Consider the following 20,172-nt stretch of genomic DNA (forward strand, 5'->3'; position numbering starts at 1 on the left):
AGGCTGTCCTTGAACCCACAGAGATTCACCTGCCTCTGCCTTCTGAGTGCTGAGATTAAAGGTGTGCGCCACTATGCCTGGCTTCTTTTACCTTCTTTAAAAAAAAAAAAAACTTTAAATAAATTTTATTATAAAAACTTCGCAAATTCAAAAAAAAAAAAAAGCCAGATGGTGGTGCATGCCTTTAATTCCAGCACTCAGGAGGCAGAGGCAGGAGAATCTTTGAGTTCAAGACTAGCCTAGCCTACAGAGTGAGTTCCAGGACAGCCAAGGCTGTGAGAAACACTGTCTCAAAAAAATCAAAACCAAAACCAAAACCAAAATCCAAAAGCCAGAAAGCCCTTGCAAATAAATAAAAATACCACACACGCACATGAGCCAGACCCAAAGTCTATACAACTTATTGAATTTCTTTTAGAAGTTGTCCTGGCTCAAAATGTGTGGAGAGAAGGTGATATTGGTGGTGCTGGCCACCCCTCTTCAGCATCTGCGTCTTTACCAGGACGCAGTCACAGTTTGTGTGTCTCACTTATCTAAGACATTTCCAAGGTGGGGTGGGGGTGCTGAGAGCTGATGGCCATCAGCTCATGGTATGCCCTGCAGATGAGGAAGGGGTCTTCATTCCTGTGGGTGGGAAGGCACATCACAGCACTGCCAATGCAGCATGCGTATGTATTGTGTTTTTGGGAACCAAACTCCCTGAATGACTTTGTTGCCCACCCCGTACACCCATATGGAAGTCTCCCTCCTGATGGTCAGCTTGTGCTGGAAGTCAGCCTGAAGCCTAGTGTCTCTGTGCTCACTCAAGAGTCTTTCATGGGCACATCTGCCCTACCTCATGCTGTGCCCAAGGCTCCTGTTCCTAGCTGGCTGCCTGACCATCTAAGTCCTCCCACTCCTTCCATTCTTAGCCCACAGTGTTCCTTTGTCCCCTGAATTCCTCGCATGCACGCACACATGCTGGCTGTTCTCAGCACTATGCCCAGTACTGTGCTGTGGCTTTCTGTGTCTGTATAGTGAATAGACCCGAGATCTCTTCTGATGGTGCCAAGTGTAGAGGACTCGTATGTATATACGGCCCAGCCTCCTTTTTTTTCTGGTGCCCACAGGGTACAAATCTGGGCTGCACCATGTGGCTGGTGCACACCTGAGACTTGAGGTTAGGAAATTGGGTCAAGGAAAAGGACAGCCTGCCTCTGTGCCCAGCCTTCATGTGTATTTTGAGGCTCTTATCATGGGGCCAGCCCCCCCACCTCCCCACTCTGTCCCAGTGACAAAGCTTGCTGTTCCATTTCCCAAAGAAACAGACGCAGCCCAAAAGGTTGGGGCCATGGCGGGTAGATCTATCTATCCAGAGTGTGGCTCTTGTAGGGTGGGATGTCCTAGAAAGGAGAAAGGATGGTGAGCAGACTGTGGCCTGGGGCAGGAGCTATGCTGTTGGCTTTACAGCTTGGTTGGTCAGGCCAGCTGGTTGTGAGCATCTGCCACAGGGCTGAGAGTGAGGCTAGAGAGGAGCCAGTGAACGAAGGATGTTGAGAGCCTGCTCTGTGTATCAGGCCTCTTCTTGCATGAGCCTGAGTGGAGGGCCTCTTCGGGCATAGTCCTGTGCCCTGCTATGTGCCCTGAACGAAGGGGAATTGGAGTTTCTGTTCCTTCTCCAATGTCCTACAGGGGCGTGGTGATACCCCCATGTACTCCTGTATCCCATCTCTTGTTTCTTGCCTATCTCTCTCTAGGCCTCTTTGAACCATGTTCTTTTGGGGGCAAGTTAGCCTTATAAAGGTTTTTAGCTTCTCCTCTTTATTCATCTACCTCTCACCTGAAAATTTCCCCACATAGCTTTTTAACACTAATGATTATCCTACTGACCCCCCACCCACCCACCCACCCACCCACACACACACTAGGAGAAGGGCTCATCAGGCAATATTTATTATTGTAAATATTGATGAAGAAGAGTCATGCGCTAGGCTCTAACTCCAAAGTGAGGATACACTATTCACCCCATGCTTCAGCCCCGTTCAACAGATACAGCCTTCTCTCTGTCATCCTCATGCACAGATGTTAAATGTCCTGTTCAGCTGCCATGGGGACAGTGGTCCTGAGATGCTGATTGAAGAAGGGAAAGTTTGTCTGGTCTTGCAGATTTGGGAGTATGTTGTTGCTCTGGCCTATGGTGAGATAGTAAGTCTTGGTGGAAGCCGGTAGGGGAGAGGATGCCCACCTCATGATGGCCAGGGAGCACTAGAGAGAGAAGTGGTTGGAATTCAGTCTACCCTTCAAGGCACACCCCCAATTACCCAACTTCCTTCCTCTAGACCCCATCTGTGGAGCTTTGAATGAGAATGGCCCCCATAGGCTCAACTATTTACATGCTTAGTCCCCAGTGGGTAAAATGTTAAGGAAAGATTAGGAGGAGTGGCCTTGTGGGAAGATGTGTCATTGAGGATGGCCTTTGAGGTTTCAAAAACTCAGTCCAAGCCCAGTCTCCCTCTATCTCTGTCTCTTTCTCTGTCTGTCTCTGTCTCTGTCTTTCTGTTTCTCTTTTGGCCAGCCACCAGTGGATTAGTATGTAGATCTCAGCCTCATGCCTGCACGCCACCATGCTTCCTGCCATGATGACAATGGACTAACTCTCTGAAGCTGTAAGCCAGCCCCTAGTTGCATGCTTTCCTTTGTAAGAGTTGCTGTGCTCATGGTGTCCCTTTTCAGCAACATAACAGTATCTAAGACCCACCCCTAAAGATTCTACAGTCTTTCAATAGCACCTCAGGCTGGTGACCTTCAATGGGTGGGTCTTTGTAGGACATTGAGGACCCTACCTACCACACAGAGGAACCTTTGTGAAGCCACACAGCCTGTAAGGTCCTGGGTAAGAGGTGCTTTCTTCCTCTCATTTCTCAGGACCCAGCACAGGGACTCCCATTAGGCATCAAGTGACTGGATGCACTCAAAAGAAATCAGAAACTCCTTTTCCTAACCATTGTTCATTAAACACCAACTCAGCTTCGCACTGGGGGAGACAATGGTGATTGTGGTTTTGGAGAACAGCCAGGTTCCAGAGACTGGATTTGGAAGTGCTATGATTTGGATCTGGAATGATCCCCAGAGGTTCCTCTAGGCAAGGGCTTGGTCTTCAGCTTGGCATCTTCAAGAGACGAAGCCTCATGGGACGTTTTATGCTGTTGTGAATACCCAAGACTGGCATGTACTCTTTATTCTTCTCCCCGACCCTACCTGTTACTTCCTGTAAGCAGCCCCTCCTTGATATCAGTGTTGGGCAGGTAGTTAACAAAGATCGGTTGGGAAGGATGTGGCATTATTGGATAACCCAAGTGTTCACTGTGTGTGTGTGTGTGTGTGTGTGTGTGTGTGTGTGTGTGTGTGTGTGTGTGTGTGTCACCCGGAGGTGTCCTGTGGGAGCCGGGCAGGGAGAGGATGGGGTATGCAGCAGAAGTTCCGAATTCCAGCCAATGTTAAGAATAACAGTGCTGGGCCCGGAGGTGGCCTTAATCCAATCCAACCCAATCAATGACTGCTGTGGCACTGGTCCAAGAGCCCAGCATGGAGCTTGCTCTGTGTTCCTCCCCTGAACCCATCTTTGGCTGGATGACACCCAGGAATTCCTCCTTTTTTCTGTCTTCTGCACTGTGGGTCTTGTACCCTTCAAAAGGCTCTGCAGAGCACCAGGGCTTTAGACTGTTCCTGGCCCGGCTGCTCCCCAGGAGGAACTCAAGGAACCACACTCTTCGTCCACTCAGAGCCCTCATCTGCTCTACTCTGCCCCAGCTAGCCGATCCCCTCCTTCCCTTTTTGGAAGTAGGGAGAGTTGGGGGCCAGCCCGATCGATCATGCCTGGTGGACAAACCATGAGAGAATGAACGGCACCCCCCCCCTACTCCCCACCCCTACCCCTATGTTTTTCTAGTAAAGTTATTCTGGAGTGTTGAGAGAAAATCATGCATCAGTCAGCAGTGAGGGGCAGGACAGCCATGGAGAGGAGCCTTCGGATTACACTATTAATTCCCCAGAAACGCCGGGACTTTTCTGAAATTGGGCCACCTCCCTGGAGAAAGCTTCAAGGGAGCAGAGACAGGTGGCATCATTTCCATGAACTGAGGCTTCACCAGCTGCCACCATGCCCCTGGCTTCCCAGTCCATATGCTTCAGGTCTTTGCTGCCCATCCTTGCTGGGCATTCTTTCCCAGAAGTCCCTGCTCACAGAGCACCCCCCCCCCAACACACACCAAGCTATGTGTCCCTCTTTCTATTGGTTATTGTTTTCCACCATGCCTTTCACCTTCTGGCACATTCTTTGGTCAGCAGGTTATTTATTGTCTTGGTGTCCAGCTCCCTCTAGCTCAGTGGTTCTCAACCTTCCTAATGCTGCGAACCTTTCATACAGTTTCTCATGTTGTGGTGACCCCCAACCACAAAATTATTTTTGTTGCTACTTCATGACTATAATTTTGCTGCCTTTATGAAGCATAATGTGAATATCTGTGTTTTCTGATGGTCTTAGGCAGCCCCTGTGAAAGGATCATTCGATTCCCAAAGGGGTCAGGACCCACAGGTTGAGAACAACTGCTCTGGCTGGAATTCAGCACTTGGGTCAGGACTCCTACTGGACCTTAGCACCCAGACTCATGGCTTTGTGATGAGTATAGAATGATATGATAGAATATATGTGATATAATGAAACAAAAATAGAATGAATGGGTAAAAAAATGTGCTCTCAGTCACCTGTGATGCACAATACTAAATATTTGATGATTAATAACTGAGATGTTATATCTTTCATTTCACAAGCTTGGCTTATTGAGAAAGAAGTGGATCATTTAAAATTATTTAATTAAAAGTATTATTGAACCTTATTTGCCACTGGTGAGAATTAGTTAGTTAATTAATTAGTTTTGAGACAAGATTTCAAGCTTAGCATCTTCCTGCTTCAGTCTCCCAAGTGCTGAGATCCCAGGTTTGAGGCACCACAACCAGCCAGGAAATTTATCACTATTGAGGTTCCTTCCCTCTACCCACAATATCATGTGAAGACCTTGAAGGTCTTGTGTGGAATGAGATCTTTGGGGGACTTCCTGAACCACAGTGTTCTCAGCTGCTCTGCCTTTTGCTTTCTGGAAACTTCTGAAGCCCAGTACTCTCTTTCTATTTTTCCTTTATTGAAAATAGATTTTTTTCATCCACTATATTCTGATATGTTTCCCCTCCCATCCAGATCCACACTCTGTCTTTCCTTAGAGAACAACCTGGCACGTCAATAATAATAATACAATAAAAATAAAATGAGATTTAAAAAAAAAGAAACAAATCAGAGCAGGAAAAAACAAACAGAAGAGAAAACCAAAGAAAAAGAACAAGAAACACATAGATGCAGAGACACATTGGCACAAATAGGAATCTCATTAAACCACAAAACTGCAAACCATAATATATATGCAAAGGAACTGTAAGGTATAAAATAAAAATTAAAAAATAAAATAATACCCTGACAAAATGCTGAGACAAGGACCATCCAAAGATGCCATTGAGTTTATTTTTTGTTGACCGTCTACTGCTGAGTGTGGCTCTTGTTCTTCAGAGTGATTTGTATACCCAGTGAGACTTCGTTGGAGAAAACCAATTCTTTCCATTTGCAAGTGGTTATCAACTGGAGACAGCTTCTGGGTTAGGGATGGGGGTTTGCATCCACTTCTCCTCTCAATACTTGCTGTCCTTTCTAAGGGGCTTACTGGGCAGGACAGAATGGCAGTGGGAGTGTGGCAGAGGAGAAAGTTCATCCCATGCTGTATACAAAACAGAAAAGGGGCAGCATATAAGTTTTTTTCAGACCCACTAGTAAATTTTAAATAAGATAACACCTCACAGTTTTTGAAGGATATTATCAGTGGAGTCAATTAAACGCTAGTGGGAAATTCTTCCTGTTATGAATTCTCTGAGAAGTGATTTTTTTCCTTTCCCCCAAAGTTTCCTTGGTAGCTACCCTAAGCCTAGGCAGCTTCCCCACCCCTCAGATGATCTATGGGATCATTTTGAAAGCAGAGGATTCAATTCCCTATCTGAAGGTCATGCACTGGGGTCCTTGCTGAACCTGGTGTTTGTCATCAGCAGCTACCACAATAGTAGAGAGCTGAGCCTCCGTGGATCTGTCTCTTATTTCATAACTGGGAAATCATGACCCAAACTATTTTGTCAGGCGTGTATCTAGAAGAAGCTATGGGCAGTTAGGGGGCACCAAAAACTTACCAGTGCTTGAATTTCTGTATGTAGTAGCTTAGTCTTTGTGTGTATTATTTTTCTGCTTTTGAGATTTTCATATGGATTAGTTTTGCCACCTCACCTTCAAGATAAGTGTTCCAAGCATAAGAACATGCTCTCCGTTAGTCACCCCAGTGGCTAGGCTTTCTGGAACACAGTGGAGGCTTCAGAAGTGTTTGGTACTTACAGGAGGGGTGAAGGAAACTTCTCTTACCTGTGTTAGCTGGTTAAGTCAACCTTTCCCACCTTTCTCATGATGGTTGAATTGTGTAATAAAGACAGTCCCTATATCTATCTCAGGAATGAAATTTAAATTATGTAACAATTGACTTTGGAAATAGTATATTCAATTTTTAGATAAATCAGAAAATATTATTAGCCAAAAAGAATAAACTTTAGTGCCACATACAAAGATAATGAGCTTTGTAGTCGAAAACCTTGTAAAAGTGAGACATGCCACACTGTGGTACTTTGAAAGAAAATGGTCCCCACAGGGAGTGGCTTTATTAGGAGGTGTGGTTTTGTTGGAGTAGACATGGCCTTGTTGGAGGAAGTGTATCACTGTGGGGGCAGGCTTTGAGGTCTCCTATGCTCAAGCAATATTCAATGTGGCACACAGTTCACTTCCTGTTGTCTGGGGATCAAGACGTAGAACTCTCAGCCTCTTCTCCATCACCATATCTGCTTGAATGCCACCTGTCATGATGATAATGGACGTTGTAAGCCAGCCCCAGTTAAGCGGGTTTCTTTATAAGAGTTGCCATGGTCATGGTTTCTCTTCACAGCAATAGAAACCCTAACTGAGATACACACCCTCTTTGGTAGCCTGCTGTTGTCCCTTTAATTTAACATAGCAAGCACCTCCTCTGCTGCTTGGAGCTTGCACTTAGTGACCATATGTCTTTGTGAAACTGGGAGAGGCTGTCTTTTGTGGGTGGGGAGGTGACAGTGTGGTTACCTGACCTTTTGAGCAGTCTGTGGGAAAGCTTTTCTTGCCAGACTATTTAAATCGACTTGTAAACCAGTGTCCTAGTTAGCTTTTGACTACTGTAATAAAGACCATGACCAAAAGAAACGGGGAGGAAGGGTTTATTTGGGTTACACTTCCACATCACATTCCATCATTGAGAGATGTCGGGATAAGAACTCAAGTAGAAACCCAGAGGCAGGGACCGAAGCAGAGGCCATGGAAGAACATTGCTTGCTAGCCTGCTGTCCTGGCTAGTTTTATGTCAACTTGACACAAGCTAGAGTCATGTGAAAGGAGGGAACCTCAATTGAGAAAATGCCTCCATAAGATCAAATGTAAGGCATTTTCTTAGTTAGTGATTGATCGGGAGGACCCAGCCCATGGTGGGTGGTGCCATCCCTGAGCTGGCAGTCCTGGGTTCTACAAGAAAGAAAGTCGAACATAGCCAGGGGAAGCAAGCCAGTAAGCAGCCCCCTCTATGGATTCTGTATCAGGTCCTGCCTCCAGGTTCCTCCTTGTTTGAGTTCCTGTCCTGACTTCCTTCGTGATGGACTACAATGCTGAAGTGTAAGCCAAATAAACCCTTTCCTCCCCAACTTGCTTTTGGCCAAGGTGTTTCATCATAGCAGTAGAAACCCTAACTAAGACAGAAATTGGTACCAGGATCGAGGGCTATTGCTGTGACAGACCTGACCATGTTGTTTTGGGGAGCATTGTGGAAGAACTTTGGAACGTTGGACTGGAAAAGTCAGTAAGTGTTTAAAGCTTGGTGAGAGGTTTCATGGGAGCTTGGAAGATAAGGATGTTGAGAGCAGTGCAGATGACGGAGGCCTGGGCTTGTGAAGCTTCAGAGGGAAGCAAAGACTCTACCAGGCCTTTTGTGTGAAGACTGTATGGTGTCTGGTTGGCTGGAGCTGAAGAATCACTGTGATAAACAAGAGGCCAGAAACACCAAAGTAAAACCTTTACGTTACCTTTGGGATAATTGGTGTTGGTCAGCTGGGGCTAAGAAATTAGAGGTGATTAGGAAGAGACCAGCATCATTGAGGTGAAATCCCCTGGGAAGTATTTCCTGAGAGTCATCACACAGAAGCTGTGTTCCAGAGGTGTACCTTTGTTCTGGCAGCAGAACTTTGAGGTGTAAGAGTCACCAGGTGTTGCTGGTTTTGAAGTCACGAAGGGATCATGAAAAGCAGCTGAGGTTTGCACTTTGGTGCACATGCAACTTCAGTGGCGACTGAAGGCCAATGATTGCAGGGGTAGTTGAGGCTTGGCACCACTAGGAAGAGAACCCGAGAGAAGCTGTTGGTAACAGTGCAGCCCAGTTGCAGCAAAGACCCCAGCATTTTGGAGATGCCACTACCATGGAAGGACCTCCAAGAACGGCAGCTGTTTTGGAGTGGAGCCAGCCAGAGCCCAGAAAACAAGCTGTGTGTGCTGCAGAGGGCGGAGCTGGAGAAGTGACCCGAGGCCCTTGGAGGGACCCAGAGGATCATGAGTGACTCCCAGATAATTGGACGTTTAGTTACTTACACTTTTGGAGTTTGGTTTTACTTTGTTCAGATTGTGACTGTGCTCTGGTTCTTCCATCTTGAAGCAAGAAAGTATTTAACTTATTTATTTATTTTTTTTTATTTTGCAGGAGCCCACAGTCAAGGGACTGAATTTTTAAATAGATTGCAAGTTTTAAAAAAGACTTTGCATTTTTAAATAGACTGAATTTTAAAGTGTTTGAATTTGTAGAGACTGTGGAACTTTTTAAGTTTGTAAAATGTTTTCTATTGTGATATTGATTTTAATGTGTGATCTTAGGGATGAACAAGAAATGAAAGGTTATAACTTTAACAGTGATATGTTTGTGGGTCAAGTTGACAAGGGATCAGTTGTCCAGGCTAGTTTTATGTCAACTTGACACCAGCTAGAGTCATCTGAAAGGAGGGAACCTCAATTGAGAAAATGCCTCCCTAAGATCCAGCTGTCGGGCATTTTCTTAATTAGTGGTTGGTGGGGATGGTGTCATCTGTGGGTTGGTGGTCCTGGGTTCTATTAGAAAACAGGTTGAGCAAACCATGAGGAACAAACCAGTAAGCCACACTACTCCATGGCCTCTGCATCAGCTCCTGCCTCCAGGCTCCTGACTTGTTTGAGTTCCTGTCCTGACTTCCTTCAGTAATGGATAACAATGTAGAACTATAAGCCAAATGAACCCTTCCCCACCCCCACCCCCAACTTGCTGGTCATGGCATTTCATCCCAGCAACAGAAACCCTAACAAAGACACTTGCTCTCCATGGCTTGCGCAGTTTGCTTTCTGATATAACCCGAGACCACCTGCCTAGAAATAGCACCGCCCACAGTGGTCTGGGCCCTCCCCCATCAAATCCACTACTCAAGAAAATCCCCATGGATTCTCTGCCAGGGCACTCTAATGAAGTATTTCCTCACCTGTGCTTCCTTCTTCCAAGTGAAGCACAACCTAGCTTCTGTCAAGCTGACAAATTAACCAGCACAACCAGCTAGTTGGCAAAATCTCAGGTAGAAATGTCTTCTTGGCTTATGGATAGTTTGATAAGGGCTTTTAGAAATAAGAATGTTTGAAGTTGGCCCTGGGCAGCGGTCTTGCCCACTTTTTAGCCTCAGGCTCTTGGGCATGTGACTCAATCTCTTGGAGATTCATGTTTTTCATCTGTAACTGAAGATAATGAGACCTCCTGCATGTGTACTACCTGTTCCTCCTAAGTGCTCAACAAAATGCCCCTCTCCTGAGCAAAGCACACCCAGAAGCTGACAGATACCTCACTGATTTCTTAAAGAACAAAGCATACTCACTTCAGTAAGCACATCGATGGGCAACTGTAGAGTTGCACCACAGTGGACTGCTGCTCTTTTCTAAATAGCCTGGCAGCCAGATGGACATTCTTCTGCCTCGGGGACTGTATCTGCCTCTCTCCCAGGCTGTGGAGACTGGAGAGGGCGAACGCAGCAACATCCAAGGTTAAGTAGAGTACTTCATGTATACAGCTATCCATTAGTAGGGTCCCAAGAGGACTCGGACCAGGATTGGCTAGAAGGTGGGTCAGCATGCTTGTGGCAGGTGAGCAGGATTCCCAAGGAGGGAGATGGTAGCACTGGAGTAAGCAGATCAAAGCGGCCCAGCTTTCCCTAAGGGGTTATAGTTGGGTGTTCAGCACTGTTATACTGAAAATAACATTTATTTCCTAGGTCTTTATTGTGAGTGTGCTTTACTTTTTCCCCCTTGTGAATGAGCAAAATTGTGGGAAGCCAGTCCTTTATCCCCCTTGATTGACGGTTGATGGACTCTTCCCTTATGCTCTGTTACTGTGAGTAGGGAGCAGTCAGCTCAGAAGCTCTTCTCCAGGTGACCGACTGGGGTGTCATATGGCAGCCCGGTGGCTTTGACTACTTTATGGACACCTTGAAGAAACTCCTCTCTGCTACAAGCAACACTTTCAACCATGGCTGGCAGCTGTGGCTGTTTAGGAAGACTTGTTCCAGTTATAACTACTCCAAACTATGCCAGTACCGGCAAAACCTCACTCTGGTCATTCCAGGCCTCAGTGATCTCTAGATGACCAAGCTAGCAGCTGTGGAGTTCTGCCCCACCTTCAACAGGTAGAATGAGGAATAGTATACCCCCAGTGACTCGGCGCAAAGCTTGGGGTTGGCAGATACCAGCTGTACTTATACATGACTTGTGACTAGTTCTTAGGAAGGACTGTGATTGGTCTGGGGGAAACTGGAAGGTGTGCTGTTATTGGTGCAAAATACAATCCCATGTTTGCATGCCTCGCCCCTTCTGAGTGTGGCAACATGACTGGGCTGTGCCCTGTACTTTGAGTCAGCGTGGGAGTCTTCTCTGTTCTGCCTTCTTGTGTTGCACCATTAGTTCCAATAAAAGACGTCTCCTAAGTGGTCTTTTCTCGCTTGCTTGTGGTCTTTGTCCTGGGTAGGACAGGCTGAATTGATACCATGAGGAGCAGGTGGCAGTGGCCGTGGCTATGGCAACAATGGCAGTTGTAGCAGCAGCAGCTTGGGCGGTAGCGATCGAAGCAAGAAGGCAGCTGAAGAGTTTAAGTGTGAGCTGGAGCAGTTCCTGCAGGGAGCCGAGGTATCAAGTGGTGGGGAAGGTTCAGAGACAGAGAAGATGGAGAAGCAAGCAGGAGGCTATGAAGGCTTCATAGCAAACTCTGGGTTCCAGTCTCTGGAAGATTCCAGAGAACTTCCAAGGCTCAAGGGTCTTGACACACAAGGCTTGAGAGCTTAACTGGTGCTGTTGAGGGCCAAGGGTTCCAGCACCCCTTGGGGACTGTGGCTTAGGTGAGTGCTGAGTGCTTTTACTGCAGCTGCTACTGACCCAACAGATGCTACTTGCCATGTGCTTAGATGCTGCTAGTCACAGCCCAGATCAGCAAGCAACTGGAGCACCGAGAACTGTAAGCCGTTGTCTGCTACCACCTGGAACCACAAGCCTCTAGTCTCAGGGCTTAAGAGCTACAAGCATCCCGGGCTCCCCAGCCTTTGGGGCCCAATGGCCCAGGCCTCCCAATTCTGAAACGCTCTTCTTTGTCTCTGGTGATTCAGAGAAGAACAAACATGACCCCAGCCAGCTGACTGGTAACAAGAGCAGATGGCTTGTCTCCATGACACGTCCGCTCAAGGACTCCAGAGACATCCTAGACTGTTGATTCATTTGAAATATAGGGACAGAGACCAGAAGAAGTGCAGAGAATTGACTGAGGGCATCAGCCAATTGGAGGGGTGTGAATGGAACAGCTCCAAAAACTGTCTGCTGTCCTCACTCCTTAGCTAAGAGGCTGCTTATGAATACTTTTATTAACTAGTTTCCCCAGTTTTATCTCATCTCTCTCCTCTTCCCCCCCCCCCCCCGGCCTGGAGTTCCCTTCTTCCTTCCTTCTTAGTTCTATTCTGGCTTTGAAGTTGAAACTTTCTTCACCAGAAGTGGTCACTAGTTTCCTCATATGCAAGGGCCAGGCAGTTACTAGAGGGTTTGGGAAATTCTATGCATTATTGTACAGCAGTTATTCCAGCAGGGGCGATTTCTACTCCAGGAACCATTTGACATCTGGAGATGCTTTGATCATCATAACAGGAGAGTTGGTGGCCAAATGCAGCTGACAGACTTGGGGACATCATTCAACACCCTCTGCCACACAGGACAGACCCATAACAGAGGGTTCTCCAGCCCCAGGAGAACTAGCCCCTGTACTAACTGCAGGAAGCTTGTCCCAAGGTACTTAAGAGGGTGCCACCTTTTCTTCCTAGCCATGTTTGAAGCTGATCAGTTTCCTCTCATGAGACCCACACTCCTCACCACACCAGAGCTTCGGATTGGGCAGTGCTCCACAAGGGTTCTAGAGCACCCGGGCAGGCTCTTGGGCACCGGCAGCTTTGGTTACAGTACCCCTCCATGGATGCTCCAGTGGCGCAATCAGTTAGCGTGCGGTACTTATACAGTACCCCTCCATGAGCCAGCTTCTTGAGGAGCAGGTCTACTGCTGTCTGTGGGGTATGTGGGAAGGGGACCTGGTATGTGAGGGTTTGTGTATACACACATGTAGGGGAGGGTACTTAACTGCTCCTTCTGTGAACTTAACCCAGTCCTCCAGCTTTGGGTACCATCTTGCATGCCCACCTGCATGCCCTGGCCCTCTGCATTCCTGATCCTTCTGGAGTTATGTCCTGAGAATGGATCCACTTCTTGAAGCCTATCAGGATGCTGTCCTCGCTGGCCCGAGTCAGTTGCCCATCTGCTTGCTGTCTTCCAGTATGGTTTCTGGTCCCTTCTCTTTCCCCCTCTCCATGTTCATGTTCTAGCTCATTGCTTCGCTGCCACCATCCTCAGGTTTGGGAGGGAGTGGGTACCAATGTGTAAAGTCCATCCCCTTAAACCAGAAGTGGGATCCTTGTAGGGTGGATTCAAGTCTTTGAAGTTATGTCTGGCACAGTACTGATGATGGAATTCTTTTCAGTTAAGTCTCTAGAAACAGGAATTGAGGGAGGGCACAGATAGGAAGCAGAAGAGGCCCATGACTTTAGTCTCAGTAAGCCTCGGTTTTCCTGCCTGCAAACTGTGTGCTTCGCTCTGGAGATGACGGAGTGAGGGAAGGCTGCAGGGGAGTAAAGATGACGCAGAGGGCCACTGCTTGCCACCATCATCCCCGTGGCCGGAATGATCACCATCTTGTCCCCCTGCTGTATAATCAAGGGATTGTGTCACGTGGTTATAATGACAGAATGTAGCCCTTGGACGGGCCTAACCTAACATGTAAGTGCGTATATCGATTGCCTCGTTTTCTTGCCAGAGGCTTCCAGTTTGGTTGGCAGAGGGGCGACCAGCAGGCCAATTGGACTGGGCTCTTTAATGGCAGCGACAGCTCAACAGAGCAGAGCATCAGTGACTTCAGATCCAGGTACAGACCCCGGTGACTGGCAGGGGAAGGGGGAGCCCACTGGGAGGACACTCTGCCATCCTTACCTGTCCCTAGAGCTGCCTCAGGGGAGGAGCGCCTCAGTCTTCTTTTCCACAGCTCTTTGTGTCTGAGGTCCTCCTGTGCCCTTTACTTGAGGGGTGAATGGATATGAGGGATGAGGGATAGGACCTCCCCCCAACACCGTGGAGACACTGGTCTTGTCTTCTGGGTAGGGTAGGATGGGAGCTCTGAGCTTCAGCCCCCCCAATCGTAGGTGGAAACCAGAGCTGTGTCTACACAGCAGAGGTTTCAGACTTGAGTTGGCCACTGCTTGTGTGTGGAGGAGGGCGTGGCAGCATCAGGGAGTGGGTATTGGGCAGGCATGTGACGTTCATTTCATCTTCTCCTGTTCATTTCCTCTTGATAGGTTGCAACATTTAAAGCTAAAGTCAGTATCTAAGGGGTCTTCTGCCTACATGGGAGGAATGCCACAATGTTTGTTGAATGCAGAAAAGTGGAATATTCTTAGGTGAACACATTCTTTGCAAGGAGGAATTGTGTGGACGAGACCGGATGTTTTCTGTGTTTGGAGATGTGCATGGCAGGCACCCACCAAGTAACAGTTTCCAGGGGCTGATTAAGCTGTTTGGTACTTTGATTTTTTTTCTTTCAATTTCTAAGTATGAACTAACTGTTAGATCTTCTTCCCTGAGAAAAAGGCCTGAGCTTTCTTTGGAGTTAATCTTGACCCTAAACATTGAATCTAACAAGGTATATGTCCACAGAGCAGGGCGGCTCTCAGCTCTCTTTGGAGAACTTCTCTGTGCAGTGAACGGCGGTCAGTGCAGAAACTCACAACTCTTCAGTGTGCAGGGAAGAAGTGTCTGTGGAGTGCCTAGCCACAGCTGGGCTATCACACACTCACCCCTCAGCAACCATTAAAGAAGACAGGGATGGAAGGATTGTAAGAGTCAGAGGTCAGAGAAGACCAGTGTCTCTGTGACATCACAGGACTGCTGTACACATGAGCTCACAGCAGCTGTGGTCGCCTGCACAAGAAAAACCTGGACATGGCCAAGCCAGTCAACATTCCAACATGGAGAGGAGAAGGCTCGTGAGCCCCCACCTCGACCAAAGCAGCTATTGGCAGTTGATGACTTCTCTGGGAGAGAGAGTCAGTTTTCCTCAGGAGAGGGGTCCCTGCCCATCTACTACTTTCCAGTGGGTGGTGCATGCCCTTGCATACACGGCAACACTCCTTGGACCCAGTGGGAGATAAATTTTAAAAGGGCGGGAAGTGAGATGGCGGTGGGTAGGAAGAAGACTTGGGAGGAACAAAGAGTGAATATGATCGAATTCATTGTACGCCATGTATGAAATTCTCAAAGAATTCATAAAAAATACCATACTTGACAACCAAAGATGAGCCGCTTACCGTACCATGGCATCCCAGGGGCCCATGCCTCCTCCTGTGCTTACACAGGAAGAACTGTGGTCCCAAGAGGCCAGCATCAGACCCTTGAGGCCTGACCATGGTGTGTAGTCATGCTACCCCACCCAGACCTCCCTGCCTACCTCAGAACATCTGCCCACTTGGTTTCTGACACTGTCACCACGTCTTTACTTTTCCAAAGCTGTGAACCAAAGTATGAGACCTGTCCCTACATGTCCCAGCCGCCAGCATCTTCTCTTTCCCTGTCCTCAGTGCTGTTCCTCTCCCCCTCTTCTCGCTCCTCTTCCCCCTCCCCGCTCCCTCCTCATGTGAAAACACCTGCCTTTCTCTTGTTTCCTGTCTCCTTTCTCAGCCCACATTTTCTTTCTCCTTCCCTTTCTCATCTCCCTTCTTCTTTATTCTTCTCTCTTCCACTTTATAATCAGAGCCTCCCTTCCCCACCATCTGGGACTCCCCGGGCGTGGAGACACTGCTAGAGTCTGTTTCCTTTTGGAATTCAGAGGCTTTTTATCCAGCAATGTTACCCCCTCAACCGAGGTCCCTTTGGAGCGCTGCCGCCATTTGATCAAGAACCCCCTGGGTCACAGAATCAGTGCCTTGACCACACACCCCAAAATTTTCTGGAATAATTCCCATTTCAAGTCTCACTTTCTTCTTTTCCTAAAAGAAAGTTCATTTAGAAAGCATAAGCCGGTCGTACCACTTGAATTTTCTTTTAATACAAGACGCGATGCCAAGCTGAGGCCATTTGTAAGGCCTGCCTCTCCGGAGAGCTGGTTTTCAAGAACAGCTGTGAGCCACACATGGTTGCTAGCAGGGTTTCCTTTAGCCAGAGGCTGGTGAGGTGCCTCTGCTTTTGAGTTTCTTACCACACATTTGTGTGTGTGTGTGTGTGTGTGTGTGTGTGTGTGTGTGTGTGTGTGTGTGTCAGGTGTTGATTTTGCTGATGGAAACCTGGTAACAAGTATGGACACAAAATGACTTGAACTAAATCCCACAGCTGCTTCCTTGTGAGGGTCGGAGCGATGATGTCTGTTAGCCAGGAAGGCGGGAATCGGAAGGAGCTGGCTGTGACATCTGGCCTGTGCACCGCAGCTGGTTCACTGCTGGCCCCATGTGTGAAAGACGTTGTGCAGCGTGTGTGGTTCTCGTGTGTGGGAGGAACGATTAACATAATTGAACAAGGCCACATATTGAAGACTTTTCACCTGGATGAAAGAGAGCTTGTGCCTTCGTTAAGATGGGCTGGGCAGCTCCTGCAGCAGATTTGCAACCCCCAGGGAGAACTTAACAAGGACAGGCATCATATACGTCATCCCAGCTAACAACTTTGTGTCTGGGATATAGAATATCTTTGTGGTATTATTCACCTACTGAATAATTCAGTGCTTGCCATATTTTACTCCCTATAGTTGTATGTGGTATGTGGAAGTGTGATGCAGCCTGTTAGCATTTTATTATTAACAGGGTTGGAAAGGAAGTCAGGAGACACCAAATATAACCAGAGGATGAGGAGGAGTACACCAGCAAATGATTTCTAGTCTCTGTTCAAGCAGGAACCACGAGGAGAAGGACCCAGCCTGAAAAACTCCAAACAGAACCTTCAAGAAAATCCTGGCTGATAATGTGCATCGAGGCTATGGTCAGATCTGGTAGACACATACCAGAACTCGGGCTGAGCTGGAAACTGTGTTATACGATATACATTGGCATACAGCTTCATGGAATTTGAGTCAAACAGCTTTAATGAGCAGAAGACTGGAGTAATTGTTAACCACAAATGTTAAGTGAGTGTTTAGGAGAGTCTTTGAGGACAGTTCCCGTGTTCAGAGCATGAGTTCATATTTCTGTCTCCTGCAGTGGTTGTGAGCCCTCTTACTGTCTCAGCTCATGGTGGTACCTGCTGTAGCAGATACTCAATACACGGGGACAGCCTGAGAGGCTGAGCTGAGTGGGAAATAGAGGCTCATGGTAAGAAAGCAAACTCCAGTTTCTCTGTTTCCAGATCTGGCTTCTGCATTCACCCCTGTCATCTCCTGATGCTGTCTTTAAAAAGGTTGGAACTATCCAAGATTCTCTCTTGAGAAGAGCAGATGGATGAGTGACTTGAGGGTCCTGGGATCCTGGATAGAAAAGGGGAGACTGGAAGTTGGGGAGGGGTGTGTAAAAAGCAGAGAAAAGTCAGTGAAGGTGGGCTATATATACCTGTGGTAACTGACTGAGAAACCTCCCAAATACCGCCATGCCTGGCAGCGGATAAGGCAATTCTGGGAGGTAAGGCAGAGTCCTTGCCTTTTTTGGCCAGGATGCCTTGACTCCTCTGGTCCGACCTGTCTGTCTGTCTGTCTGTCTGCTTAGCGGCTTCTTTGGGGAGGTAGCTGTCTCCTTGGTGGTTGCCCACTTTGTCTACAGGGCAGGCAACATTGCATCCACTTCCTCATGCCATCTCAGGTGAAGCTACCCCCAAGTCATATGGTGCTGTGGCAGCTAAGGCAGGAGAAAACCCCTTTCCCCACTCCAGGAGCTGTCCGTCACCCATGGCTGACATCCTAGCTTAGAACTATGGCACAAGAGCTTCACTCAGTGCTGTGGCTGTACTCCGTTCTACATGTCTGCCTGCCAATTCCGCCCCCGCCCCCCACTCTACCTCTACCATCTCCTCCTTTGGTCTCTCTGATAGCCCAGCTCACCTGACTTCCATTTAATTCTGCCTTTTGTAAGATACACCTGCCCTGGAGGCAGTTTCTACTGTCGTACGCATGGACTTTTCTGGAAAGTGCACGTATATGCTTTTGAGCTTTCTCAGACACCCCAAATCCCAAAGAGCTTCTCACCATGGAGATGTGGGCTGGCACGTATGCATGCATCTTGGGACCCTCTGGATCCTTGAGCTCCAGGTGCAACCTTGACCTCATTGGTGCCTCCCGGCTTCCACACCAACCTTGGCTCTCCATTCTAACAGGATGGCCAGAGGAGGAAATGAGAGGTGTCCCAAGAAAAACCACCTGAGGCCTAAAGCCAAGCTGGTCCAACTGCCACCACCAAGCTGCCTGTGGCTAGACACTGCTCTCCCTGGCTTAGTAGCTTCTAGGCTGGAAAATGGAGGGGGGTCTCCAGCATGGCAGACAAGAGAGGTGAAGTCAAAGGTCTGAGAGAACCAACTGAGGGTCAGGAGCCAAGGTTGAGATCAGCCATGTGTGCGTCTAGTAAGTCCTGTGGAGTGGCAGTGGAACTGTCATATTGCTTGGCTGGAAGGAACTTGACTGAATTCAGTTCTGTGCTTTATTATGTGACTTCTTCCCTAATTGTTCTGAGACAAAGCATAATTAGGCACTAAACTGTGAGATGCAGATGGTAAGTGCACTGGAACTTAGTGTGAGAGTCAGAGGGACTTCCGGAGTGGGTAAGACTTGGCTTGGGCCTGGAGGACCCTGCCTGTAGCCTGCCATCACTGGGTGTGGTTGTATGCCAGGCATTTACTGAGGACATTCTGGGAATCATTGCCAGCAGTTCTCGCCCTTAAACCTTTGCATTGGACACTATTACTATCCCATGTCACAGGTGAGGAGACTGAGTCACCTCTGGGCGGCAAGTGGTGGAGGGGCAGCCAGCCTGGGTAGTGCTAACACTGGAGCCCCAGCTCTGGTGGGAGGTGTAACAGGATCGTGGGCAGATCACTCATGATAGGGAGGGCCACTTATGTTCATCCATACCATCTATTTCTGCCCTTGACTGTTGGGCCAAAATACAAAGGACGTGCGGATTTAAGTAGACCGCCTGTCTCCTTGGGGAAGTTGTGTTGTTGGCTTCTGCCACAATGCTCTTTCGGCTCATTCCCTCCCTCCCCATCCTTCCTACTTTTGTCCTCTGTCCTCCCCATTGTTCAGAAGGGTTTTTTTTTTTTTCATGACTCCCTGACCTCTGAGTTTAGCATTTTCCTGATTTTTATGGAAAATGCTTGTCTCCGTCTGCACCTGAGGGTGGGTGTCTGCTTCCTCAGTGGAACTTCAGGCGTAGCAGTGAGGAGGCTGTGCATTGATCAGCAGTCCTCCTGATAGCCTGGCTCCCACGACTGCCCTTCACTTCTGCCTGCTGTAAGATACGCCCACCCCATGAGGTAGCTTGAGGTGCAGGCTGGCTTGGTGTGAACCTTTCTGGTGAATTTTCACTTATTTAGAAAAGCAAAGGGGGCACACAAGAGAGAAGGAGCTCTTGGGCTCCGTCCAAATGAGAAGAATTTGGAGAGCCGGCTTTGGCAGAATGTGCTTGGCTGGGTGCTGGGGAAACACACAAGCAAAGCAAATCTGGTGTCTTCCCCCTTTCATCCCACGTACCTGATGTAGGCCTCCCACGGCCTGACAGCATCAGGCTTCAGGCAGAGGAGGCTGTTGGTGGAAGTGGGGCCTGTGCCAGGAGGCTCCTTTGCTTTATGGGTTTTCAGCCTCTGAGATTTGGGGACCATAGCTGAATCTCAGCAGAGTCTCCTAGACTTATGAGACCTCTACACTCATGAGTTCACTTACATGAACTTTCTGTGCTTCAATTCCTGTTCCTGTAAACTACAGGCATTAATTCAACTGTTCAGTTGACAGAAAGGAGGTCAGTCACCTGCTCAGAAGCAGGCCAAGGGCTCCAAGTTTAAAATGCCTCACACAGGTAAGGTCACCATAGCTTGCTCTGCCTCATGCACACATAACTGAGGTCCCCTGCATGGATGTTCCTGGCAGGGTCTGATCCCAGCTTCGCCCTTGATCCAGGGCATTGTCTTGGAGAGGTAGCACCCCAAACTTGGGTTGTGTCTCCTTAAAATGGAAGAAAAGCCCGAGTGAACCCTCTTCCTTCACTGGCTTTTGATTGACTTCAAAACTCACGTAGTTTGGAGGTGGTGGAGCCAAGCATATGCCATCAATCTCCCGCTGGCTTTGCTGGAGCGGATGCCCAGGACATGTGGGTCTCGTAAATTGCTTTTGTCAACACAAAAACTGACTTTCCCCTGCAGCCCGCCCAGGTGCCCAGTGGGTGATC

The 20,172-nt window shown here is 48.1% G+C and overlaps 1 protein-coding gene across 9 annotated transcripts in view; it reads left to right on the top strand.

Annotated features, from left to right (window-relative positions):
- Positions 1-20,172, top strand: part of St8sia5 (ST8 alpha-N-acetyl-neuraminide alpha-2,8-sialyltransferase 5) — a 70,528-nt gene that overhangs the window by 8,951 nt on the left and 41,405 nt on the right. For 4 of the 9 annotated variants that reach the window (XM_006973847.4, XM_042264467.2, XM_042264466.2 and 1 more), the window contains exon 2: positions 13,587-13,694. The exons of 4 other annotated variants lie outside the window; for them this stretch is intronic. In XM_006973847.4, the coding sequence (XP_006973909.2) occupies positions 13,587-13,694 (108 nt within the window). Of the gene's footprint in view, positions 1-12,216; positions 12,515-13,586; positions 13,695-20,172 lie in introns of those variants that run through there. One more of the 9 variants, XM_076555547.1, reaches the window with a different exon arrangement.

The sequence above is a fragment of the Peromyscus maniculatus genome, chromosome 19, assembly GCF_049852395.1.
Source record: "Peromyscus maniculatus bairdii isolate BWxNUB_F1_BW_parent chromosome 19, HU_Pman_BW_mat_3.1, whole genome shotgun sequence".
NCBI classification, from domain to species: Eukaryota; Metazoa; Chordata; class Mammalia; order Rodentia; family Cricetidae; genus Peromyscus; species Peromyscus maniculatus.